This window comes from Chaetodon auriga, chromosome 18, assembly GCF_051107435.1.
Source record: "Chaetodon auriga isolate fChaAug3 chromosome 18, fChaAug3.hap1, whole genome shotgun sequence".
Taxonomy (NCBI): domain Eukaryota; kingdom Metazoa; phylum Chordata; class Actinopteri; order Chaetodontiformes; family Chaetodontidae; genus Chaetodon; species Chaetodon auriga.
This window is the reverse complement of record NC_135091.1, coordinates 21,299,660-21,326,700: the sequence shown is the minus strand read 5'-3', so window position 1 is coordinate 21,326,700 and position 27,041 is coordinate 21,299,660. Positions and strand designations below refer to the sequence as shown.

The following is a 27,041-nucleotide window of genomic DNA, read 5'->3' as shown; positions in this document are numbered from 1 at the left end:
ATGACAAAGACTGGATGTTTAGCACCACCTGCTGGCTGAAGACAGACACTGTATCAGGGGCAGGGAGTGTTGACACTGGACTGTCCTCCAGACGGGGGTCTGCTGTGTTTTCTGAGCGGTGGAGCACAGAGCATACCTCATAATGATGACATACGCCTGCAAGGACTGAAAAATGTCTTTGACCTTGTCGGCATATGAAACAAAATGAAAATGCAATGAGGCACAGAAATAATTGGATACATACTGCTGAACGATAGGTATGTAGCAAAAACCAGTTTTATTCAAAAGCAATAATGAAGGGAAATATGCTAATTAGTCAAAAGTATGTGGAGACCTGAACATTAAGCATATGTAATGTCTTGCTTTGTTGACCCAACAGTCCAAAATGATCCTACATTCATTTAACAATGATAGAAAACAGATCCAAGCAGCAAATCATCACATTTGAGAAGTTACAGTCAGTAAATCAGTAGATGGTTGATTGTTCAGTGAGAAGGTCGTCCCGTGTTTGGTTTGTCCGCTCTGGACTACTGTAGATACACGATGGTGCAACATAGTAGATGGAAGAGGACCCAGTCCCTCTGTAGATAAAAGGAGCTCAAAAACAGTTATTTTTTTCAGCTGATTATACACTAATGAAAACATACTTATGAATATTCTTCGTCATCGGTCCACCACTTTGGTACAGACTGAAATAACATACATGGCGTCCTGTCAATGAATCCTGTTGACTCCCATTACGTTTCCTCTACAGACATCATGTGGTTGATGATTGTTGAGATGCATCATTAAAATCATTCAGTGTGCTGCCACAAAATTTGGTCCAGATGTCCACGAGGCCTTCGGTATGAAACCTAATGACTTTGGAGATCCACTGTCTTTTTCACCTGCCCCACCATGAGGTGACATTCAGTTTCGAGTGAAATGTCTCAACAAATATCAAATGGATTCTCATGACATTTGGTTCAGACATTTCCGTTCCCCTCAGGATGAATCGTGATAACTCTGATCCCTTTTCCTAAAGCTCCATCAGCAGCTGAAAATTTCTTTGATTCAAAACCACTTACCTACAAAACTAATATGCCCATCAGCTTTCACTGTGTGACATGAACATTATCAAATGTTAGCATGCTAACCTGCTAAACTAAGAAAATAGTAAAAAATGATATCTGCTAATCACCAGTATGTGAGCATGCTGACTTTAGCTTGTTTACAGGCACAATAGCTCATGCTATATACTATATATCCCTAAGAAAATGAACACTAAATAAACTTGTAATTCCTGCAGAGGATGATCATCACACTGCAAAAGCATCTGACACAAACACTCACACAGGAAAACGTGCATCTTTTCACCATTCCTTTTATTTCATAATGCCTTGCTCACTGCCATATACTGTACCTTAGTTCCCAATAACTTACTAGGAAACACCTGATAAACAGTGTGGTGTGTGTTTGGTAAATTCTTCGTGAACAGAAAACTCATGAGGAGATCCAGTGAAGTCACTCCTGTACAGACGCAGATTTAAAAGTCAGACTCATCAAGTCTTACACTTTTAAAAAACAGAATTCCTTAAAATAAAATTTGTACATGACCAGACAAAACAAAGTGATTGTGCAAAAATACTTGAGGAATATGAGACCAAGAAAACAAAAATCACATCCAATGCTTCCTTTAGAGTACATGTTGTCGTTTTGGATCTTAAGCTGGTGGGAGACATTTACATTATTACAGCTTACTGACATACATCCTTCTCACTCCCTTCAGAAAGAATTTCATTCAATGTCCTTACATTAAAAATAACCTTTTTTAAGCTTTTCTCCCCACTAAATGTCACATAAAACAAGCACTTAAAATGCAGGCAACTTCTAAGGCAACATGTGAACTAAAAACAAACTACATAATGTATAGGGAGCTACAGGCTCCACTATTTTGTCCGTAAGGGCATTCCCAGACCAATAAAATATGTCCTAATGCAAAAATGACACAAGCTATCATACAAAGTGAACTACTGAATAGAAAAGACTGAAACATCTACACGCAAAAACAATACTGAAGTCAAAATGAGAAGTGAATCCACAGCTCCCTGCGTTTGCTCTGGAAGCGAGCTGCGAGTGTGTTTTTAAGAGCATGAGGAGCAGATCATTACAGCTGCATCCACGCTTACAAACCCCGAGCTATTCCTTTTTCTCCTATGTCTGACATGAAGTGCATCCCTCTCTGAACCGAACACATCAAACACCTTGAAGACGTAAACAGGTACGGTCTGTGGAAGGGCTCATGCTCATGATTAAAAAAAGGGCGGTTAGAGATAAACGTGTTGATTTAAGGGGTGTGTGTTTTGCATAACAGGGATTCCACGCACACGCTGCAGAGCAGGTTTCAAACATCCTCACTGCTCTCAAACATCTGCATATGATTCACACATTCTGCTGAAGAGCCTTTGTCTTGGTTTTCACATTGTGGAGGACGGTGTGGCTGTCAGCCGCTGAGGAGTAGTCACACAGGCAGCCCAGAGGCCCTGAGAACAAACATACAGGAACACACAAGCCACACTCATCGGCCTGCCATCACACTCAGACGACACACCGCCGCTGAAGAGAGGTCCATCCTGGAGCACAGCAGCAGAGTCTGGGGGGGGGGGGATCAGGATGGGGTGCAGTGATTGTTTGGTCTGCAGTCACAGAATACACTGTGAGGATGTGCAAAGGTATGTACAGAGGACGCCGCCTTCCTGCTGGACACAAGTAAGGGTCTACAATGCAACATGCAGGACACAGTAGAATGCAGGTCTCTTTACAAAGCTGGACTGGGAACAGAGTGTGTGTGTGTGTGTGCGCAGAGCATGAGAGTGGGTAGTGTTATAGTGCTGGGGCGGGGGTGGGTGGGTGGGTGGGTGGGGGGGCAGGGAGGGGATAGTAGCAGTTCATATGTCTCTGTCTCATCACGATGTGCCCTGTCTTTTTTGTTGCTGGACCCGGATCAGCTCCAGCTGTTTTTTGCACTTCTGGTAGTATGTGGACAGACTCTTGTTCTCCTCCAGCAGCTTTTTGTGCTCCTGCACCAGACGGGACGTGTTCTGCTGGTCCTTCTCATCTTGGTCCAGTTCAGCAATGAGCTCCTTCCTGCACAGAGAGGACATGAAGCAGTGTTAACCCTCTGAGCCAAGCTGTCTTGGATTTGTTTACACTCCAATGACAGACTCGTAGCACAGTCTCTACATTAGGGCAGTCACTTTTTCAAAAGTCAAATTGGAATGAATTCAAACTAACACGAACATCAGAATGTGCTACGGGGGTCTGTGTTAAGTAATCCGACACTTGCACAGGACCTGGTCTAGATGCAGGCTGCTTACCGGTAACAGCTTTTTTCAGGCGTCTGATTGGCCAGTGCAGCTTTAGGGTTACATCACCTTTTTTTTTAACAAATAACCATGTACATGTAAACTCGGCATTAGCTTAGTTCAAGCTGAGCTAATAGTGACTTTAAAGAATGCCCACTGATGGAGCACCAGGCAAAGCACTTGAAATGGTACGTTGCACTTAGCAGTGATTGTCAAGTGGTGGTCTGTGGTTCACATCCGGCCTCGAGAATATTAATGGATTCATATAATGTGAGAAGAAAAGATAATCAGGGCTGCCAATTCTCCCACAGTCACTGTATAACACTTTCCACAACGTCCATTTTCACATGCAGTGAAAAACTTTACGAGTCTCCCGGCAGCAGCACAGAGAGGCAGGAGTGATTGTGAGTTACTATGGTTACGGGATGCTCTGCGTCTTGCCTCTCTGAAACTTTCTTCTGATTTGTTAAATTAGTATGCCTATGCAAAGTGATAAATATGATAAATTGAGAAGTTCCCCAGATACCCAGATACCCTCGTCAGGTTTGGTCTCCTGATTCAGGCTATGATGTCGAGAGGTCAACAAGCACGCTGATCAACCACATTTATTCATTGCTATGACTACGAAGCTGACATGGTTATTATGACCCTGACCGCTGTGGGGGGTAATGTTACAGAAGGCCTTCTCACAGAATGAACTGAATCTCTGAAAATGAAAATAATTGATGGCCACAATGCAGAGGGCTAAAAAAGGATAGCAAAGTGCTTCCAGGCAGCCGTTTCCTGGGTTTGTAATGAACTTCATAAATGTCAGTTAACAGGAACAGTGGAGGTCATTTTGAGGTTTGCAGACTCTTGAGCAATGCCCAAACAAATATGACCTTCAAGAGTCCGCAGAAGAAAACCTTTACTGTGTCTTCACCACGAAATTCACAGTCCGAAGAAGCAAAGGAACATCCAAACAAGCCTGATGCTGACTGATGAAGTTACAATAGACACTTTTGACTACAATGAGCAAAGGTTTGTTGGGAGAAAAAACCCTCTACACCGGTGGATTGATCATGCTTTGGGTTAGTGTCAGCCAGTGGCACAGGGAACATCTCACTGGTGGAGGGAAGAATGGATTCAGTGAAATATCAGCAAATTCTGGAAGCATCATCACACTGTAGAAAAGCTGAAGATGAAAAGAGGATGGCGTCTACAACAGATTCATGATCCTAAACACAGGTCAAGAGGATCAAGTTGAAGGTCTTACCAAGGCCACCGTAATGTTTCACGAATAGTTAGAACAGTCAATACAGTGGATAAAAAAACAACTGTTTTAATAATAAAATGAGTTTTATTCTTGTAACATAACTTTTAAATTGTGACTTTACCCCACCAATCTTTCATGGGTTTTGTCATTTCATTTAGCGTTCTTATTTCTTATTTATTTCTTTTTAAATTTTGCCTCTTAATCTACCCATCCTGCTTTGGGTGACAGAAAGTGTAATAAAATCAGCCGCTGTGTCCAAAGCAGGTTGTGAGTGTGCAGTGTGTAGGTGCTGTATTCCTGAAAGTGAAATGATGTCAGGTCAGAATTGAACATGCAGTCTGTGTTTCTTTATTCAGCAAAAATCATTTATAAGAGAAGAAGCATCACTCAGTAACATCACTGTACACCACGAGTGGAATGAGTGCTTCTGTAGTTCCAACAACTCCAACAGAGGGAGACATCTCTCTAACCGGCTTCTAATCCATCACTTACACTTTTATGGACATCATATCAGTGATTTAAGACCATCGGCTGTATAGTTTTAAACCAGGACCTTCAGAATTTGGATGGAGTAGCTTCTGAAAAATAAGGTGAGTCTGATTTAGGACTGTGGATTTGGCCCCTTTTACTTACAGTGAAAAGGCATTAGGAAGGGATCTATCAGCAGACGTTTTGTGTCATTTCATGTCAGCACGAAACACTGAGGTATGCAGATTGTTTTGCATACTAACAGCAAATCAATAGTCTCTAACACTGTAGTACTTTGTATATACTGTGTACACATAGTATCTAGTACAGAACTTGGTTGCAGCAAGTGAGTTAGCTACCAGCTGCATGCCACACCCGAGCCACCACTGGACCATTAAACTGAAGAATAAGCAGCATAAACAGCTTTTCAAAAATAAAGGTCTGCCCTATCACAGTCCTCAGAGGGATGTAATGACAAATACATGACCATTGGAGAATTTATTTTCAAAATAAAAGCAGTGGATATTTTGGGAGGAAATGCCAACTGTGTCAGGCTGAGCTGCTCAGCTCATCTTCTGCAGCCTCGGGTGGCTACTGCCTTGAATTCATCTGCTGAATTTGATCATTGCTTTTAGGTGGCATTCTGCACACACACACACACACACACACACACACACACACACACACACACACACACACACACACACATCTCTGCACAATAACATGTCTTGATCATGTGAGGTGGCCTTGGTGTGGCTGTATTAAGAAGCACTCCAAACCAAACCCTACCCTAGGCATAAAAAGAAATGAATGAATGAAATGAAAACTGGCAGATTTGTGCAGCTCGACTCACTTTCTCTGGATCAGGAGGGCGATCTCTGTTTGCACTTTCAGGTATTCCTGGGCCATCTTGCAGTGCTGCTCAAACACGGCCATGGACTCTTTGGAGTTGGGACAGGGAGCGAGAGGCTGGAAATAAACACACGTGGTGACATGAACTGACTTCAAAATGGTCTGCTCAGGCATTTATGTATGCATGTATTCATATCAGCTGTAAGCAGATAACAAATGAATACATCAACGATCTCACTGATGCTAACAAATGTGTTTTTACAGTCACATTCCACTTCTTAGATAGCATCATGTTTTACAAGATAATCCCTTCATAAGCGAATTGGTACTAACAATTTACAGCGTCTTTCAATTCATCTTTGAGAGGAAGGACACAGTTAAAGCTGACTAAATGCAACATAGATCTGACAATATGTAAATAAATGACTTGTATGCAGTGTTAACTGGTAGGTGTACCTGCAGCTGGTGATCCAGGGTGAGATAAGCCATGGGAATGGAGTTGTCTGAGCCGTTGGTGTCTGAGGAAAGGGAAAGAGTGTCAGGGCTGTTTGGCTTTAGTAAGACTGCACTGAAGGGCCGGCCGTCCACCAAAGGTCAGCTTGGGCTGACCACAGGCCAGCACTGCAAATTATTGATAACATACACAAGATGTCTCCAGTGCAGCCAGAAAGACTGACATCCATCCTCTGTCCACAATGACATGAAGGCTCTTATAGCCACCATGTTTAAAAGGGTGACTAACAGGAGTGGCCCTTTTTTCGATTGTAGGGTGTATCTGTCATATTGTCTCGTTCACCCAGCTGGCCCAAGGGTTATGTTGTGAAAGGCTTAATGAGTACCTGTGGGGTCATCAGGAGAGAAGTAACCTCTGCTTGTCTTATCAGGGGGCATCATCCTCATACTCGGACTGGACGAGCGGCTGCTGTTCCTGCTCCCCTGCAGGAGGACACAAACACTGTCAAATGCCTGCGAAGTCAGACGTAGCTTCTGAACAAAAACAAAAATAAAGAAAAGTAACCTGCTTATCATCCACACTTGGCTGCATATCCCAGATGAAACTTACTGGGGTGACTTTTGATTTGGTCAGTTTGCCATTATCACTGATGAGTTCATGCAAAGCAGCTACATGACAGCTGACAGCTAACAAACTCAAACAACGAAACACACTGAAAATGAAAAGACTGGACCAACATGAATGTGGTTTTACATCTTTTTCAATTTTTAAATAGCCTGCAGAGGCTCAAGCACCACTTTGAATGAGTCAACCTTCATTACACAGCTGACTGTTAGATGACACTGCTGTACATTGCACTACATTTCTTTAACATTTATTTCCTGAGTTACTGCCTTCAGGACATCATTTAATGGACAAATGACACCATGACCACTGAGAATCAATTCTGACTGGCCGGCAGCAGTGGATTCATTTTTAGTAACCTGAAGGGATGACTGAACACCTCTGCTGCTGGTGTTTATTCGCAGCTCTCAATGAATGCTGAGCATTCCTCTAAATAAGGAAACAATTTGAGAACCACACAAACAGAATTTGAAACGTGTTTGATATCTATGTGTATTTAGATCAGTAGGAGCAGAGAAGAGATTTACAATCAATTACATTCAGCCAAATTGAACATCATCACAATAAAAATTATTACTCAAGCTAAATACGCAGCTAAAGTCATTCGAAACCAAACAATGAATGTTGGTCTAAAGGCAACAGGATTATTTTGTAAACAGTGGTATAACAACATATACCATTAAATCTGAGGTTAATCCAATGCTACCAACAGACAATATTTCACAGTGTTTCTCTAGATCCCAGTGAGGGAATTAAAGGATCAAAACGCTAACAGAGCAAATACACACAAACAAAACTCCATGATCAACGGCACTGTCACATCACTGGGAATCTGGAGGGCAGGTTGATCCCACAGGCAGCACAGAACAATAATCTGCTTAAGCGACAGCATATTTGTGCAGTCTTTACGGACTGAACTCTAAATGAACTTCTGACTGCACAGAGCTGCGGGTTAGCTACTAAATAAATGAAGACAGATGTTTGGGAAAGCAGGTGAAATACTGTGAGCCAAGGAGCTTATTTGAAGCTGTGCGTGTTTGAGGAAGAAACACCGGGCTGTTCACTCTTCATATTCTTGGAGCTGGCATATCAAACACATCATATTCTGTGACATTTTCTCTCCAAGGATTGAGAAAGAATATACCATATGCTTTTGAAATACTGCATCAGTCAAACATCCACAAGGCTTCACAGACAGAAAACAAAGATGAGAGTGGCATACAAAAACATAAAGTGCATGAGGAAGGCAGAAATAAGCCTCTCTGGTAGGGTTCTGGTGGGGTTAAAGTGTTTAAAGTGTCTAAAACTGATTATCTGTGCATCATTGATCTCTCATTAAAGAGAAATCATTAGCCATCTTTGAATCATGGGTGTGTATAGCTCTCATGTTAAATAACCTGTCATCCCTGTCTGCTGTCTAAATGATGTTAAAGGGATTTTGGATTGATTGTTTTTCATCATTGACAGGAAATAAAGTCTTTGGAGATACGTCATAAATGCTCCTTTAATCTCCAAGACACTGAATGGGTGGACCTGTGTGCATCTTTGATTGACAGCTGGCCGAGCAGGAGCACTGAGAAATTATATTTAAAAAAAACTCCTGCTGTTAACTGCAGTTTACAAGCCAAGCGAAAGACATGCTAACAGTCTGCTTGCTTGGTGGTGAAGAGTAAGGAACACAGTGTTTAGGATCCAAACTGACTGATGATGAAATTATGTTGACTGACGTACGATTTTGAGCAGCTCAATGTGCTACAGCTGATTAATTCAAACTATCTAGAATGCAAAATTGTGCGAACTGAACACTAAACTTAGTGGATGTTTTGTTGGTATTTTGTTCAGCAAGATAAAGCGCAACCCATGACATATTCATTTTTGCTGTCTACTGCATTTCGTTGTCTCTGTGTTGCAGTCTGACAATGACAAAAAAGTTGAATCTAATCTAAAGTAGACATTAGCCGGAAAGCTACGGCGGGTTGCAAATTCAAGTGTCAAAGCAGTAGTCTTGCTGTTAAAATGTATTTTCAGTCGACACAAGGGATTAACAACCTGCTGTAGATGCCTTACATGCAGGCTCTGACTTATTGTTCAGCACTGATGGAACTCCCACAACACTACACAGATGTATCATACTGCTCGTGATCAGGCCACTTTCATATCATTCATGGTATGAGCGACAGAGGGACATGCATATTCACAGAACTGGAGTTTCTTGTAAAATCTATTTCATCTTTCAGTTGTGAATAGAAGACATGTGTCATTCAATCCAAACTGTTTTCATTCATTGTGACAGAGTGTGACTGCAGTAAGCAGGTTTGCAGTCTAGATAAGCCTCTTTTTAATGTGCTTAATGTTGTCTTCACTGTCACCAACAGCATCAGAATCCAGGAGAAAATACAAGCAAGCCAAGCTGACCAATCATAGCTCTTGTGGTCCTCGTGCGGTATATTCTTACAGCCAAAATACATGGGGAACGGACGTGGCCTGACATGTATGCAGCAGCATACCCGCAGCAGAGCGTGTGCATTATAATCAACTGAAGCTGCTACTTTGACCACAGACGCTGTGCGCATCCACACGGGCATCATGCTGCTCATCTATATCTGTAACAGTGGCGATGCCCATACCCACAGAGCAACCTTGTGGGTATTGTTACATTTCACATTAAAATAAATCAGTCAATCTTATTGTATCTATGATCCTGTAGTTAAAATGATTCCGTTTATCAATTCAGTGCTGGTTAATATACTCTACGCTTCCAAACCTTACTTAACCAACTGCATTACCACTTGGCAAAACTCATTATGCCCACAGTGAAGCTGACATGCAGCCACACAAAACCCCATTCTGTCCAGCCCATGTGATGTCTGTGACCCAGGTATTTGATTTTTTTGTCTTTTACATGAACATGGGATGTGTAATTTATAGAGCACATCTGTGACTAAAAGCATGCAATTTGACTGGAGTTAGACTTTAGAATGTAACACCAGCTACACAGATCAATTCATCTCCTTGCCTTAACAGTGACTAATCATCAATGACTGAACCTTCACAGACCCTCTGCCACTCACTTCCACTGTCTGCGTCTTACCTGGCTGGACTCTGTGCCGATGCCTGGCAGGTCCTGCACAGATCGGCGTCTCTGAGGCTCGCATGTGGCTGTGGACAGGATGGACAGAGGGGAAAGAATGAGACCCAGAAGAGTTTGCGGACAGTCGTGGTGGGAGATCGCTGCCCGTGTTTACTTGAAGGATATCCAGACCCACACATGGACAGCTGCACTGATTCACCCCTCTATGTCCTGGCCTGTCAACATATGCTGTGGTGTGGCTGGAATGTGACCACAGTGCTAAAAACTCCCAGCCCCACGGACAGTACACAACAATCACACACAGACATAGTGTGTATACACACACACCGCAGACCAAACCTATCCATAAGAGCAGCAAAACCGACTTATGTGGCAGGTTTGCACTGACTGGCTGCTTTGGGTTAGGGGCTGTCATCACCGGTTATTTTGCTGCCCAGATTAACACCAACATCTCTGAGGTCTCACCTGTCGAGTAACCACAATCAAAAGATGTCACCTGCTCCACCTGCTTTAAAGAACGTGAACAGAGTCTGTACAGCCGCATCTTCATGTCCACTGACATGTCATGACAGCTGTTGTGAATTACAGGGTTTTGACAGTCCTGACGTCCTCCACAGTTTTTAGTATCTATCTCACACACCAACACTGAAATATATGACTTAGTGTAACCACTGTGTAATGATTCCAACAGTAGAATGTAGTAAATAAATGTTTTCCAATTACTTTTTCAGCAGGCTCATATTAAATCACTTTTGTTTACAGTGTTCCCTAAACATGACATTCTAAAGTTCTGTTTGCTTTCTGGACCCAAATGTCGCCACAGGATTTGAAGATTTGGATTTGTTCAATATGAAGCATGCTGATTGTTGCTCAACAGTAGGACTGTTACACTTCGTCAGTCTTAACTGATCTAAAACACAAAGCAGCGTCATTGCTGTCAGGTGAAAACCTGGCATGTCCAAAAAGAGTTACTGAGGCTTTTCCAAACATCATGACCATGCACTTTTCTGTTTGTTTTGTTCATTCAGTCTACACTTATTAATCATTAACAGATGCCCAAACATGCATTAATGCATGCACAAATTTGAAATAAAATAAAATAAAATTTGCTTTCCAAGGTTTCACATAACAGCAATATGCATTATGAGCAATCACAAACTGGGACTTCATACGGGTTTTTCCACAGTGTGTGTACAATTTCAAATCTTCACAGGACCAGAAAATGATCAAGTTGATTGTTTCATGCTTACTCACACTTCAGAACTCATACAAATGTCTGGGTTTATCTGGTCTAGTCTCTACGGCACAATGAAAACACAGCACAAAGGAAACACACAAACAAACAAGCACTTGAATGAAAACACTGGGAACTCGTTGGATCTTTATTTGCTATATCTGCTGCTGTTAATAACCTGAGTGGACCTGTTGTCATGAAACTAAACTGAATTTCTGCATTCACAACTGAATACATGCAGTGTTCATAAAGTTAGTCTGTTGTGCAAATGAGTAATGAATCTGGATGCCCATTACGGACTTGCAGCCACAATTTTTCAGCGGTTGGTAGAAGGCAGGGGTGTAACGGTACATGTATTTGCCCATACACAGGCATTCAGTGCAGGATGTTTTGTTTTGTTTTTGCAATCAGCCTGTTGATTTGCTCTGATGCACTCTACTTTAGTCTATGTCTGGCATGTGACTAACATATATTCTGAAAAGGAACAGACAGAAACTGTGTACGACGTTGCTGAACCAAGCTTTGCTATGTTTCTGGTTCATTATACACAATCTGCAGTTGTCCAGGAATTACACACCACCCTGACAGCTGCTCTTACTGAAGACGGATGGCCTGATAATCAGACTGAATTGCCATTTTGTTTCACTTAAATATCTGAATTGTAGAAAATACTGAAGGAGTATACAGCGATTCACATAACCGTAGGAAACTGATAAACGTCGAGCCTTCACTGACAGTGAGTGTAAGTGCTAAATGAATGTAAAAAGTTTAAAGACAGTGGAATGAAGAAACATTTTTCTAAATCTAACCCTGTTAACTAATCTCTTGTTATATGTTACGTATGTGTCAAAAAAAACTTTGAGGATTCAAACCCAAAAATCCCTCTGTATTTAAGTCTTTTGCAATAGTGATGACACATTACTGACATACTGACCTGTTTTTCTTATGGTCCATATGACAGTGTTTGAGTAATACAAGCTTATTCAATATTTACATTTTGTCAAAATAAAAAGACAAAAAATCTGTTTCTTGCTGTATTGGAAACATCTTGTACCATGACCCCATAGTTACTGAGGTACATACCAAACTTTGAATTCTATATACCGTTACACTCCCACTCAATGGCCACCAGGGATTTATGTGCTGAGGAAAAGACATGATGTCCAGGTGTGCAGATGCCATGATGCGTGCCCTACCTTTAACAAGACGCACCTCCTTTGACACTGGATTAAATGAGCTTTTTCAACGTGTCTCACACAGCTCAAAAATAGACGCCTCCTCTGACATCCAGAGCTGTCCCCATTCCTTTCATCTGTATCTCTGCTTGTAATAATAGTTCTGACCCTCAGTGTGAGACAGATTAATCAAAATGACTTTTTCCAAAGTTAATGGATGTAAAGACAGCAAGAGGGGGGAGAAAAAAAAAATTAGCCATGCTTTCTCTATGTCCTCTATGCATGAAAGGCAAGGACGAGCTCAAATGCAGAGAACTGGTGCAATGATTCACTCCTGCTACCCATCTGCTGCAGCCAAGCCAGAGAGATGGCAGAGAGGACAGGGCCATGAGTTAGGATGCTTATCTCATCTGTGTCACCTGATCTGATGCACGACTCTGATTGGATTTCTTGAAGTCTGTTTAAGATTTGCCGTGAAACAGGTGAGAGAAAGACTCATCAACCTCTGTAGAAACTTCTTTACCTGGAACTAGATTTGGGATGTAAAGGCTGACACCAGATGAGAATATTAACTCATGTTCTGCTTCTGCCAGCTAAAAATCACAGAGGACAGAGCGACATAAGGCAACTCTGTAGTGTGTTACTCCATGACCAGCTCAATTTGATCCTTTTCTTCGATTGCGAATGCCCTATGGCATACAACAAATCTAATACAAATAAACATTCTGTGGTTAGTGTCATATGGAGTGACACACAGGAGAGGGCCATGTCAGAGCACAGCAACCCACAGGCTCAGCCAAGCCAGCTCCACCCAATCACCAGGAAGCCCAGGGGTCCAGTGATACCTGTGACGACGATCTTGGGGACATCCAGTATGGTGCCGAATGATGCCGTTTTACGGTGGCCTCGTTTATACTGGGGGCGTGCTGCAAAAACACACACATACAGCTGCGAACACAACAAGCATGCAGATGCAGACTGACAGACTGGGAGCCCACAGCTGGACTGGAAATGTGGGCCACACACATGCAGAGCATACAGTTTACGTGCAAGGGCAGCATGCACCCCGTCATTCCAGACACTGTGGAGGGGTACTGCACAGACTGTCGACAGCCGCTGTACTACCTTTCTCAGCACAAACAACAGCAGGCATTCAGCTCCAATGCTATTTGGACGAAAAGCTCTACAATTCAATCTAAGAACAGAGGATGTTGATTCTCGAATTGCAGGAACTCTATTCATTAATGTTGCATTAGAGTCTGAAAACATGAAGACCAACAACCAAAACCCTGAGAAACACTCTGCACTCAAATCAGAAGCTCCTGAGGTTTAAATTCAGCCTGACAGCATTGGTGAGTCTGCTGCTTTCTGTCAGTCTTTAAAAGAGGAGAGATGGTTGGCAGCTGGGTATGATGATGGGCCTCAGTTTTCAGGGGCATGTGGATGTGAAATCAATTTTCACCTCAAAGTTATGAAAGCAAATAATAAAGAACCTGCCTCTGGTGTGGGGGCACGAGCTTCTTGTAGACTCGGAAAGGCTTCATTCCAACAAGATTTGCTTAGACAATAACACTGCATGCATTTCCTGTGCAACTTTTCTTATCAAATGGAAATTTCAAAAACTTGTAAGAGCGTGCCAGTTTGCCTTGATTCGCTCCTCTTCTGCTCTGCTTTAATGTGCTGTTCTGTGCTGTGTAATGTCTGGCATTACCTGCAGGTGCAAATGGCATCTTAGGCTCCAGCTCTGACAGGTCAGCACTCATTCTTTTGCTGTCAGACGATGCCAGGCACTGTGTTCGTGCAGGCAGACTCTCAACACTGCCCCCCCTGGACAGAGGCAGAGTCCTCAAAGGGTCTCCCTGAGAGAACAAACACAAAAATTTCACTACAGAAGCTTGATTTGATTTCACTTGCTTTGACCACGATGGCAGAAGAATGAGTAAGTGATTTACCTTTGGCTTGAAGTGAGGAGCGAACTGAGGTGTTATCTTGATAGTATCATTGCTCCCTTGAGAATCACTGTGCTCCATGTTGGCATCACTTTTGTTGCTTGCACTGGTGCCAGTGTAGTCCAAATATGAACCTGTTACTCCAGAACACACAGGACAGGTTTCATGCTTTCTCAACTGTGGTGCCTTTCATGTAAGATCTGATATTATTTTTGTGTCATTTTCTGCTTTTTATCTGATGGTTCACAACACTGATAACACTTTGACAAAAAAGAACAACCTCAAAGTAATTAACAAAAAGTAATTCAAAAACTTTAGCCAGACTTATGTCTGCTGTTAATCATGACATTAAAGCTACCTGAGGACCAAAACTGGACTTGTTTTACTGGGGGCAGACAATCATTGACATGTTTGCTTCAAAAACAATAAACTTATTCAATCCAGACAGAGGATGAGCACCAATAAAAGGAAACTAAACATAAATGGGTGAAACATTCCTATTTCTGTGCTGATGACCATTGACCATTGATATTGGCTCTTGAACCCCCATGCATTCAGTTATGGGCACTATTTCATCATGAACTTCCTGTGCTGGTTTAAAGTTGTGAAGGAGGATTCTTGTACCTGTACTAGTTGCAGAGTTGCTCTGTCCCTCATCTGAATACTGGTATGGATATTGCAGGGGTTCATCATATCCTGGGAAGTACTGCAAACAGGAGGAGGAGGAAGAAGGAACAGCAAAATTACACTGGATTTAACAAACATAGTTAATTCAGATTTTCATTCCTGGCAACACACTCCTTGATTGTGTTCAAGTGAACCAAACACACACCTTGCTACCTAAGCTCAGTGTGTATGGAAAAAGCGGGGTTAATTCCAATATAATAACTTTAATTCAGATGTTGTGGTGTGGACCAAATAATTGGGCAGCAGCTGCTTGAAAAGGTGGGTTTTGGTCCACTTCCAATTGGAGTCTGGTGTGATCATCCACAGCATTTTATGACAGTGATTGTTCCGTGATTTTAGCATGAATTCAAAAGCTAAACTACTTTCAAAGAGCCGTGTGTGATTACCTTCATTAGATGAGTCATGATCTTCACTATCTCCTCCATGGAAGGCCGCTGAGAGGGGTCTTTAGACCAACAGCGAGTCATCAGACTCTCAATGGGCTTGGGCAAATTTTTGATTAAAGGAGGTCTTGTGCCTGAATGTTAAAGACAAACAAACAAACAAAAAAAGAAACACAGAATCACACAGAGTCAAAGGAAAAAATAAGGGTTAGCATCACACCTGACAAGCAAAGAAATATTGCAAATTCCTGCTAAATCCCCTGAGTCTGGCTGCTCGAGACACTAATGACTCAGGCAGGGAGATTCAGTGGTGAAAAATATTAACCATGTCCTCAGGTATTATTAGTGTCCCATTAGTATTCTCCTCCATCCGTCTCTGGATCAGAGGAAACTGCAGGGGGTGCCGCACAGGTGAACATGCTTCTTAGCTGCTCTCTTCTGGCAGGCTCTTAACTTTGACAGACTCCCAGCAGGCCTAGCAGGGCAGGCACGTCTGAGGACTCACAATAGATGACAGCTGGACTCCCCCCCCCCCGACTCACACACACACAGACACACAGACTGCACAGACTGTGTCAGTGACTTACCGTTGTGTACAGCCCACATAATGCGAAAAGCTGGTCCTCCAATTTCATCAAAGGGCTTCCTCCGAGTGATCACCTCCCAGAGAATGATCCCCCAGCTGAACACATCACACTTCTCGCTGTAATTGCTGCCTGTATGTACAGAAGAACACACAGCAACTGTTAGGTCCTTTTCAAAGAGGGAAAAAAGGCTGTTTGACATCGCTGACGGGCTGATAAAGGTAATTTTCTGTGGCACATTTCAGATGAGATTGAAGATGTGCCTGGGAAAGCACAACAGCTTTTATCTCATCTCCGCTTTCAGGGGGGAGGACGATGAAAATAAGGGAGCAATTTTTTACTAAGGAGCAGCTCCTGTGTTGCTTAATTACTGGGCCTATTATTGCAAAATTAAAGTGCACATCACACACCTATTCTAAAGTTGCTGCGCTGAGGCTTTCTGATAGCATTTCACACAGATGCAAATTAGTTGTAAAGAGTTCACTGGGAGGGCAAAAGTGAGTTGTTTAATTGCACTGGAGTCTTGTAACTTGCCTCCAAAAACAAGATAATGACTAGGGCTTAATTCATCTTTCCTCCTGACCCTTTTGCCAAGAACATGTCTCATCATGTAGAAATACATTAGGCTCCTGGCTGAATGTGAACACAAATTCTACACCGTCGTCTCCCAGGGGAAATAAAGCCACCAGCATCACTTCATTCATCTTCTCACTATGCTTGGGAGATTACCATCAATAAAGCAGGAAAGTAAGGCTGCTGATGATAAATCAAGAATTAATGCCTCCATGCTGGAAGCGCTAAGAAGCCATTAAGGTGAGAGGTGACAAAACAAAGCTGGGTACAAGAAAGAGCACATACAGATGGGTGGGCTGGTTCACTGGATTGTGGTGATTATGAGAGCATTTATATAACTCAAACAGGAACTGGACACAGAGCACTTTTTACTTAAAAAACAACTGACATGGCAGGTATCCAAAGCCAGTCTACTACTTTGAATGCCACTCATACTCAACGTTTTCCACGAGCGCATACAATGTCCAGCTGGGTGAGATGGGTGAATAGCAGCCAGCGGCAGACCAGGACCATGCTTTGTGAAGCATGTGCGATTGTCAGTGGATAGGAGTGGTAAAGCGAAGGAAGATCATCCACAAGCTAATCAATCAAGGATGGCACCAGATAAAAAGAAAATAAAGGAGCTCTTACGGGTTGCCAGATATATTTTGGCGGTCGTTAATATACTGGGGCCACCCGTCCAGAGAGAGAGAGAGAGAGAGTCCCCCATGTTTTAATGTCCAGCCATCCGGCCAACAGCTGGCGTTTATGGAAACTCTGCATACTTACCTTCAAATACCTCTGGGGCCATCCATGCTGCACTTCCTTTGTTGTTGGTCATGTGGGTCTGAATGTCGCATGCTGTTCCAAAGTCACATATCTTCAGCACCGTGCCGCCTGCCACTAGAAGCAAACTAAAACAAAGAAAGCAAAAATTTAACCAAAAGAAATAACTAAAAGCTTTCTGACTTAAAAAAAAAATGCTGTACCCAGCAACAGGTACAACACACAGGCACAGTTTCTCTCACTTCGTCTGTGAATGATTATCCATTGACAACCAGTCAAGAGCTGCAAGATATATTCTAATGTGATAACACACCAAATGACACTGTAATACATGTACTTTAAATTGCAGAATACATCAATATTTTAATGGAAGGAAGGAAATGAAAGTTCAAGCTCAGGAGTGACTGTGGGAAGAGTCATTAAATAAAGAAGAAATAAATAACCCAGAATTGACAATCTGTCACAATGCATGACCGCATTATTCCTAGAAACTCCACAACAGTTCTCTAGGAAACAAACCAGCTGTTCATTTCCAGAGAGTCGTGCCAGGAGTCTTCTTTCTGCCAGAGCACAGAAAACAACCTCTGGGTTCTGAACATCCTTCAGTAACACTATGTCACTGGGTGGTCACACTGATAACACCACACAGCTTTAAAAATGCAAAGGGCTTCATTGGTGGGCGCATGATGCTTCAGCCACTTTTGAGATAATGGGATACGATCCAGTAGCCAGTGTGAGTAATAGATCCATCCATCAGCTGCCAGAACACTGCCCAGCAGTTTCTAACACTAACACAAACAATTTCAAAACTCTGGAGTTACCACAACAATTATTTTTTCCCCCTTGTAGCAGTGAAGAATTTCAAGTAACATAACAGGATTTCATTTGGCAATTTGGTACATTTAAATTAAAGGTTTTTTGGATTCATTGCAATGAATGAAGGGGCATGGCTTTTTGAGAGCTAATGTTGGTCTGTACCATCTGAAAAACGTATTTGTCACTATGGAAGACAAATGAATCGCCATAGCCTCGCTCCAAGGACTGCTGTGTTATCAAAAGCCACTTAGCCAAAAGCACATCAAATTACTACACAACTACACACTACACATCAAATTTTGCATCTAAATAGGATCAAATCTGGCAATTAATGGTATTAAAAGCATTTAAAACTTTTAACTCTGCCATGTGTGATATGCCAGACCCCTTTTTCTCCTGTACTTCATATCTTGCATGCTGTTTTAACATTCTATCGTCAAATCTACTTAAAATGTAACAGTAGTGGTAATAATACTTTAAACTGTCAAAGAAATATTTTAAAAATAATAACTTGAATACAGAAAGTGCCAAAAATACAAAAGATAAATGAAATAGTCTTGCTAAACTGGTCTTGTGCTGAAACATGGGAAAGGCGGTTGCTCCAATACAGTGAAAGGTTAAAATGAACCATGTAAATGCTCCTAAAAAAGAGCTTGAGAGAAAGTTCAAATGCTGCCTACTTTAACACCTCTGTACAACTGGCCGCACCTGGTGAGACACAAGAACTCCACGTGTACAGATGTAAAAACCTTCATGACAACATATTGTTGATTAAGCGGCTTGCTATGCAATGTGCCTCAAGAAAAACTTCTGGCTCACGATATCAAGCAGCCTGACAACTTAAAAGTCAAATATTAGTTGAACAACATGAACTTCACCAAACAAATATAAAGAAAACCACAAGGCACTTTGTTGGGACAGTGAAACAGAAGACAAGAGAGTGTGAGGTGAGGAGGAGCATACTTGGGTGGCTTGAGGTCCCTGTGAATGAGAGCCTTTGGTTTCATGCCATGGAGATAGGCCACGCCCTGGGAACACTGAAAACACCAGCTCATGGCATGGGAAGCAGTGTAATAGGGGAGGGGTTCAGCACCATGCAGCACTGTGGACAAGAGAGCACAGTCACAACCACCACCACCACCACAGACAATAAACCCCCAGAGGAACCGCTCATACACACACTCACACAAACCCACTTACACAAGCCTTACACACTGGGCTGCCTACACTTTTCTTAGAGCTTCTTTAACAAATTAATTCCAGGAGGGAAAACTGAGAATACATTGTTCAAAGACAGTATTCACAACTCAACTGAATGACATCAAAGTTATGGTACTATAGAGTAGGTCCCAGGAGTAACTTTGATAGAGATTCAGTAAGTGGGGAGGGGAGATAATTGTACAGTGTAAAGCACAGCAGAGTCACGTGCTGTGGGATTCACATCCTAGAGAAACTTGCCAATCTGAACCTTTTGGGAGTGAAAGCTGTTCCAACCACTGATGTGTTGGGAAACTAGCTATAATTTCTACTTCCAGTATGAAACACTCATGCATACATTAATTACCTGAAATAATTTGGAATCAAGCAGCCTCTAACTGCATGTATAAGCAATAAAATTATGTTGACTAACTCCAGTTTATTACAACTTTCTGAGCAGTCACAGTTTGATGTGATTTTTGCCCAAACAGTGACACATTACAATATGTATCTTTAACAAGATGTTTTAGCACTACTGCATATTGTTGTCTGTTACGCCTCATTATTTCCCTGGTCCGTTTTTGATATTTAATGCGGGGACAAACGAGGTTGTACTGCATGTCACTGTGCAAAGACTAGCTCATAAAGGAATTGGACAAGTGACTGAACATGCAAACACTGGGAGGGTCAACCGAACAGGGCTGCTTCTCATGACTGTGCAAGGCTGTGTTCATTTCACTGCTAGCAAAGTGGAACAAATGCTGTCATCTGTAATGTAACAGTATTGTCCTCTATGTAGACTCACCATTGTACAATGACCCGCCTTCAGCATATTCCATTACAAGGCAGACCTGAGTGGGAAAAAAAAACAATCAGAAAATTCACCAGATTCAACCAGACGGACATACAAACATGCAAGACTGCATTGAGACACACCTTTACTGATGAGCTGGATCATCAATGTGGCCGTGTAGTTACGAGAGCTTAACACATAATAACATTCCTGTTTACTTACCGGACTGTGGCAAGAGCCATACAACTTCACGATGTTGGGGTGATTCACACGTGAAAGCTGCCGGAGCTGGAGATAAAGAGGAAATATTATGCACAATTTAATATACATGCGTGCTGTTCGACACTTAAAAGAGGCCATAATTTACTTTTTCTGTTATAGGGACAGTCAACTGTGAAACTGTGTGAACATTAAGTTTATCTGAAGGCAAATAAACAATGAGAGTACCAGAGTTTGACGCCAGTAACTGTTTCCTCTTGTTACTATTTGTGTCTTTATCTTGCAGTGCTAGCTCAGCTAGCATTAGCTAATGTGGCTATTCCCACAGACTGGGAGCGATGTTGGACTAATTCTGTAATATTGAGTGACAGTGAAGAGAAACTGTGTAAACGCCTGTTTGAAACCAAATAAATCATAAGAGCAGTAGGTTTATTGCTGGTAATTAGGGATGGGCGATGTGACCTAAAATTTACATCACAGTGTTGTTTTCTTTTTAACATAAACAGCATTATATCTTTGAATTACAAAAATGTATACGTAAAAATACTCTACTGAAAATGTGACAGTACCTCTTTTCACTCTATTAGCAATGTAAGGGAAGAACTTTCAAGAAAGACAAGGTCCATTCCAGTAAACACATTCATTTACTGGAATGGATGTGTTAATATGAATGAAAATGAGGTACAGTCCTAAATCCACATGGAAGGTTCAGCCTACTCCATAATGGAGGTTAATTAGCAAATGTAATGTGATTCATTCTCAGAGTTGGACAAGGGGTAGGATTAGACATCTCCACAGTATTTATTTGGCAGAAAACCCAAAGTACATTATGTCAGTACAATAATCATTGTACCACGGGGCATGTCTATCAAGTACATTTACATACTGCAGCAACAGACACACATACTGACACAGCACACTGCAGCAGGGCTGTCAATGACTATAAAACCAAAGTGTAAAAAAAATGCAGACATTTGATAATGAAAATTAATATTCAATTGTGGAAAAGCAGCACAGCTGTGGTGACTGCACTGAATGCACTGCATGATGGACAGGAGTCACAAACACTATGTTTCCGTTTTAACAGAAAGGTCTGTCTCTGTACAGACCATAATGTTGTCAGACACTTGGCATAACAATCTGAGCCTGTCAGCAGCAAAAACAAACTATTTAAGTGGACGTACAGTGACTATGTGCAAATGCCCAGAGGGATCGCATTGCAGCCTGTTTGGTTTGGTTTGCATTGTCTTCATAAGATATAATATGCAAAAACAGATATTTGAACGGTTTGAACCCTGTGAACTTCATTTTGGTCAATTTTGACAGCCCTACACAACAGCTGAGCCTATTGTGTAACGACAAAACCGGCTGAGCGTGCGTTGCAGTATGAAGTGTGGAGATAAAAGGTCAGCGTCCGGCGTGTAGGTCTACAATAAATGCTGCAAGCTACGTTAGCTGCGGAGCGTGCTAACGCCTGATTCATTCATTCACAGCAAAGCATATTTTTTCTAATATGCTAAAATTTTTATAGCTTTTATCATGATATTAATAATATTACAGAATCGATGTCGTGGCAGAACATGACACCGGTGACGAAAGCGGTATACCACCCACCCCTACCGGTGACAGCATTTCATGTTGCTTTTTTGTGTTTATACTGTTGCACAAGTTTAGCGATTTTGGAACCTCACCATGTGGATGAACAGAGACAGGCCTGTATGTAAAACCAAAAGTCTGAACAAAGGCAACAAGACAAAGAACAAAGGAATAGCTTCAAAGTCCTGTCAGTCCTTGCAAATCACACCTGAATATAAGATTCAATCTGAATCCAAATCCTGGTTTCTCAATGGACGAGAATCATTAGAACTAAAGGGAATCCCCATAACACGGCCATGACGTCACCAAGAATATTAGAATATACGCTTCCAGCTTCACCTCACCTTTCCACTACTACTACAGGAGGTGTATTGTTTCCAATCAAAATGTTCGTACTTTCATTAGCCAAGGCAACAGTCCTTTAACCCATTGGACGAGTAACAGACTGTTTGTGATCATCAAACATATTTGGATCCTGAAATAGATTGGCTGTTTGTGTATCTGCTGATCTCACATTGCCTGCACACTCAGTCTGTCCTCCATCGCCTACAAGGACCAGCCTGTCATTAAACAGCTGATGAAGCGACACAACGGCCCCATCTGAGCTCAAACAGGCACCGGATGCACTGATCAGAACAGACCGCACTATTCAGTCTTAAGGAGGACTGGAGATAAAACAGAGCATTTCAAACAGAGCAAAAAGTGTTCCAGCAGTCGACAGCATGAGACAAAGTGTTTTTGGAACATTAAGGCATGGAAACTGATTCTAGTAGACACCTAAAATAAAAGGATGAACCTAAAAATCAGCATAACATGGCCTCTTTAAGAAGTACTCTTCCCTGCTACTACAAATGGCAATAACATGAAGCAAAACAAACAAAACCTTAATATTAGATCTTGACCAAGCGGATCAATTATACACACTGCTGTCGGGAAGAAAACTTTGGTGATGACAAGGGCAATACCTCAACAATAAAGGCCTTCCTCTCCGATTCACTCTCGATGGTCTTGATTGCAACATCTTTGCCTTTCCATTTGGCTTTGCAAACAACCCCAAAAGCTCCTCTCCCCACCACCTGAAAGTGGACAGTTAACAAGAAAAGTTACCACATTCACAGACATACACTTCTGCACCTTGTCTTCTGAATGATCATGAAAAGCATTAATCAAGGACATGGAGAGACCACAAAAACAAACTCCACCTACCTCCTCAACTTCAATATCCTCATAGTTGATTTCTTCAAATGGATATCCAGGAGGTGTTTCAAGTATATCGGCGGATGGTAACGTAAGAGACATTACTAGCTAACGTCAGCTAGTAACTTACTGAAAAGACAGCAAATTGCAGACAAAAAGCATTATGTATTAACGTCTAATCACAGTTAAATTTGGCACAAGGGTGTGCAGACTTGCTTTATGCAATCTAATATCATAAAGGCACAGCAGTATTAACGTGTCTTTATACAGTTACATGGCAAGTCATAGAGCTATAAACAGTAAATACGTTAGCTGCTTTAAAAGAATAGCAGCACGGTTAGATATACATTCTGTCATAAGCTGTCAAACAAGATACAACGCTTAACGTTAGCCTTGTCTCAGCTAGTATGATGCTGTCAACCAACTAGCTAACCGCGTAGCTTAACTAGCAGAGCGAACTCTAACTGCCATGGAAAAACTCACTGAAATGTAAGAGTGGTCAAGGTTGGCTTTTAGGATATGTAAAGGCAAATTACATTCATAGAGCATCACTTTAAAGCGGTGCTGACAACAATTGAATATTTACATAACACAACCGCAAGTCAAAACAAGCTACTCAAGGCCTACAACGTATTAGCTCGCCCGGTGGCGTTAGCTGGCTGGCCTGGTTGCTAACGCTAGCTTCCAGGACTTATTAGCTTCAACAAACTAACCCTTCGCAGTTGCCTTGTCACCAGTGCCGGCTCTCTGGACATGGGGATTTTTTTCTACTATTCACGTACGGAAAACCGAGGAATAACGTCCATTTTTAAAAACAGCCTCTCTATATCCACTTGACAGCCAGACATAACTTTTTCACAACTCGTCTAGCTGGCTTGCTAGGAGTGTATTTTTATTCTCCGCAGGAGCATCTCCATCAGGAAGTGTGTGCGTACTGCAATTCTGTCCGCTGTTCGCTGAACAGGAGCTCTCATTCCAACCTGGAAGAAGGAAAAGCACGTTAATGTTGAAACTTTTTGTGGTGGATCCAATTTTAACTTACTTATACCTTGCTGGATATTTTAAACTCTGAGAGAGCATAATGTTTTACAAGATTCTGATTCTGATCAATTTTGTTTTATGAAAATCGTAATTTAAAATTTAGCTAGTAATTATTATAGTGCTCAACGGAATTATATTTCCCCCTGAAATGCAGTGGACTTTAAGTGTAAAGTAACTTTAAATGGAAATTCTCATGTAAAATACATGCACCTCAGAATTTAGGTAGCCTACGCAACAATAAATCCAATTGTTTGACAAAACATTCTTAATTAATTAATATCAGTGACAGAGTTGGTTGGTTGGCTTGGCTCTGCTCCACACGTTGGGTCCCCTCATATGACAGTGGAGCCTCTGGACAACTGACAGCTCTGACACATGAACTTCATTGACATTAATATAATTTAAGTGCTGCTCACATGTTAACACATCCATATCTAATATTCTGATATAACACTGAAAGTGTACTTGATGCTTTGAATATGTTTCAAATATATATCTGAATATTTATTTGCCACTGTTCTGTTATATTCCATCTGTTCTACTTTGTCTTTGTACTAATTGGTACAGCTTCATTTTTGGTAATTGCCACTTTACTGGTCCTAATTCTCTCTTTGAATTTCCCATTTGGTTTTCCTTTTGTGCTTGGGATTTTTTATTTTTGTAGATTTCCTCAGAGGGATTACACTGACTCATCTTGAATTTTCACGGGTCTCAGTGTTCCTGTAAACATGTGATAAAGACTAATAAATTTGACTTATCACTTGACTTTGTGTGAAATACAACTTGTTGGTTTGGAGCACCTTTGCCAGTCATTCTCTACGAGCTTTGAGTTCGGAGGAAGATGAAGTTCTGCTGACCTTTGATTTGGCAGTTTAGCCTCGTAAGCAAGACCCTTTGTGATCGGGCAAGTAAAACTTATGTAATGTCAAAATTACATTTGTGAGGAGGGATGTTATACAAACACAGCACTTGATGAATGCTAATTACATGCTCCACTCACAGGGAGTAATAAAGCAAGTTCCCAATGGAGGCTTTCCAAACCACTAGGCAAGCACAACTCATACTAATGAGCGTGAACTAATTTGTTGTGATATTGAACAGAGGGTTGTTAATAGCAGGAGCCATCCCTCTCCCCTGAAATAATTATTCTAATCGCTCATTTCAAAGGTGATTAAAACGCTCTCACCTGGCAGTTTTTCTGGGACTACCTGCATCGGCATATGGCTTGAGACCTGCGGTCAACAGGAAGTTGCATGTTTGTTTACTCTCTCGGCTGCCTAAGATCTTTGAAGAGTCAGACCCAATGAACTGCTCCCGTTGTAGACAGGTGACTTTAGCTGCTTGCAAAGGAGGCGTCCTTGCAGCCATGTGGCATCATCATGTAACAGTGTGATGGAAGTGATGATGCTGAGTAATATCCTGCAAAAGCAAAGTGACATTTACCAGCTGGGGATGGAGTTTAATGTGATCTTTGAGAGGAGTTTTTCACTCACTGTTGATAACGATGCGTCCTCATCTGAAACTCTGCTATGTGATGTACCCAAAAGTTCTGTCCTTGTCCTAATTCAGTTTGCCTCATATATGGACAGATGATAAGTAGTTTTAAAGTCTCCTATGACTGCTGTGCAGATGCTACTCAATTATCTATGTCACTAAAGTGTGAAACAGTTGCAAAATGTGTGAGGTGATGGAAAGTCAGACACTGAGTCTTGACCAGCATGTGAAGTGTTTGATTCGATCCTATTTTTAACATCACGATCTTAGGAACGTTGTATCTCAGGGTTAGATGGAGATGATATTGATTATTTGTCACTGGGCTCACATCAAATTCAGAATCCATTGAAAGAGTCCTGTGACTACTTGTAGAGCTCTGCATGGTCAGCCACCTTCCCTCATTAAAAAACTACTGCAGCCCTAAATCACCAGCATATTTTTGAGGTCTTCTGATGAGGGTTTGTTGGTTGTTTCTCATGGAAGGCTTAGAGGAGACTGGCTCCTAGTCTTTAGAACTGTCTTCTTTTGGACTTCAGATCTGCAGATCTGTCTATATTTTCTCACTGTTGCTTAATATTTTATTGGTGAAGCACAGATGCTGTAACTTACTAGTCACTGTAAATCCTTATACTGTTTTTTTGCACACTGGGAACCAGTGTGTTATGTGCACTCATGGCCACAGGGTGTTGCTGTTGTACTTCCAACAGTTGGCCTCTCCTTCAATCACAGTTCCCTCTTTTTCTCCTCTTATACCCGTAAGGCCAATATAATTCATCTGTTTACCTCTATACACAGAAATTTCTCACAATTAGAATGCATTCATTTGTATTCTTATGTCAGCATCAGCATTCTCCTACATGCAAAATAATCTGTTTCCTCCGCTAAGTTGTATGATTGATTATGGCTCATTCATGCAGCTGATGAACATTTGTCTTGTGTTTATGGCTTTTAAGTGCCACAAGCACTGCAGGTTGGCATTATGGATATCTCTGTCCCCGATAAGACTTACATTGTTTAATTAGAGTGTAGGGGAAAAAGACCACTGTTTGCAAATATTCACCCAAATCATTTTCTGTAAGTGGAGCAACTCTCACCACTGCACCCTCGACAAGTAAACACTGTAGACACTGGGGACCACTGCAAAGTCATTTTGCAAAATCATTTTAACTTTATCTAAATGCTCCGTTCACTTATGCTGAATTTATTTGACAGATGAAATACATCACTAGAAAAATAATGCCATAGGCTAA

The 27,041-nt window shown here is 41.6% G+C and overlaps 1 protein-coding gene across 2 annotated transcripts; it reads right to left on the bottom strand.

Annotated features, from left to right (window-relative positions):
* Positions 1–1,343: 1,343 nt before the first annotated feature.
* Positions 1,344–24,183, bottom strand: map3k7 (mitogen-activated protein kinase kinase kinase 7). 2 transcript variants are annotated; one of them, XM_076756029.1, is made up of 18 exons: positions 23,970–24,174; positions 23,266–23,385; positions 23,025–23,135; positions 20,467–20,532; positions 20,257–20,302; positions 19,218–19,356; positions 17,442–17,566; positions 16,104–16,232; positions 15,520–15,650; positions 15,071–15,152; positions 14,450–14,580; positions 14,209–14,356; positions 13,343–13,423; positions 10,089–10,156; positions 6,759–6,855; positions 6,376–6,437; positions 5,921–6,036; positions 1,344–3,126 (listed from the first exon to the last, which is right to left on the bottom strand). In XM_076756029.1, the coding sequence occupies exons 2-18, from the start codon at positions 23,356–23,358 to the stop codon at positions 2,946–2,948; spliced, it is 1,806 nt and encodes a 601-aa protein (XP_076612144.1). In that variant the 5' UTR covers positions 23,359–23,385; positions 23,970–24,174; the 3' UTR covers positions 1,344–2,945. The 2 variants fall into 2 exon arrangements, with proteins under 2 accessions (XP_076612144.1, XP_076612145.1); XM_076756030.1 differs by lacking the exon at positions 13,343–13,423 and having other exon boundaries at positions 23,970–24,183.
* Positions 24,184–27,041: the final 2,858 nt, after the last annotated feature.

Bases quoted from the DNA above. Each gene is read 5' to 3' on its own strand.
- map3k7 (XM_076756029.1), bottom strand. From the start codon at position 23,358: ATGTCTCTTACGTTACCATCCGCCGATATACTTGAAACACCTCCTGGA. The intron at 17,567-19,217 runs GTATGCTCCTCC...TCTTTGTTTTAG, and splicing joins AGGGACCTCAAGCCACCCAA to TTTGCTTCTAGTGGCAGGCG. The intron at 14,581-15,070 runs GTACAAGAATCC...CTGGAGTAACAG, and splicing joins CAACTCTGCAACTAGTACAG to GTTCATATTTGGACTACACT.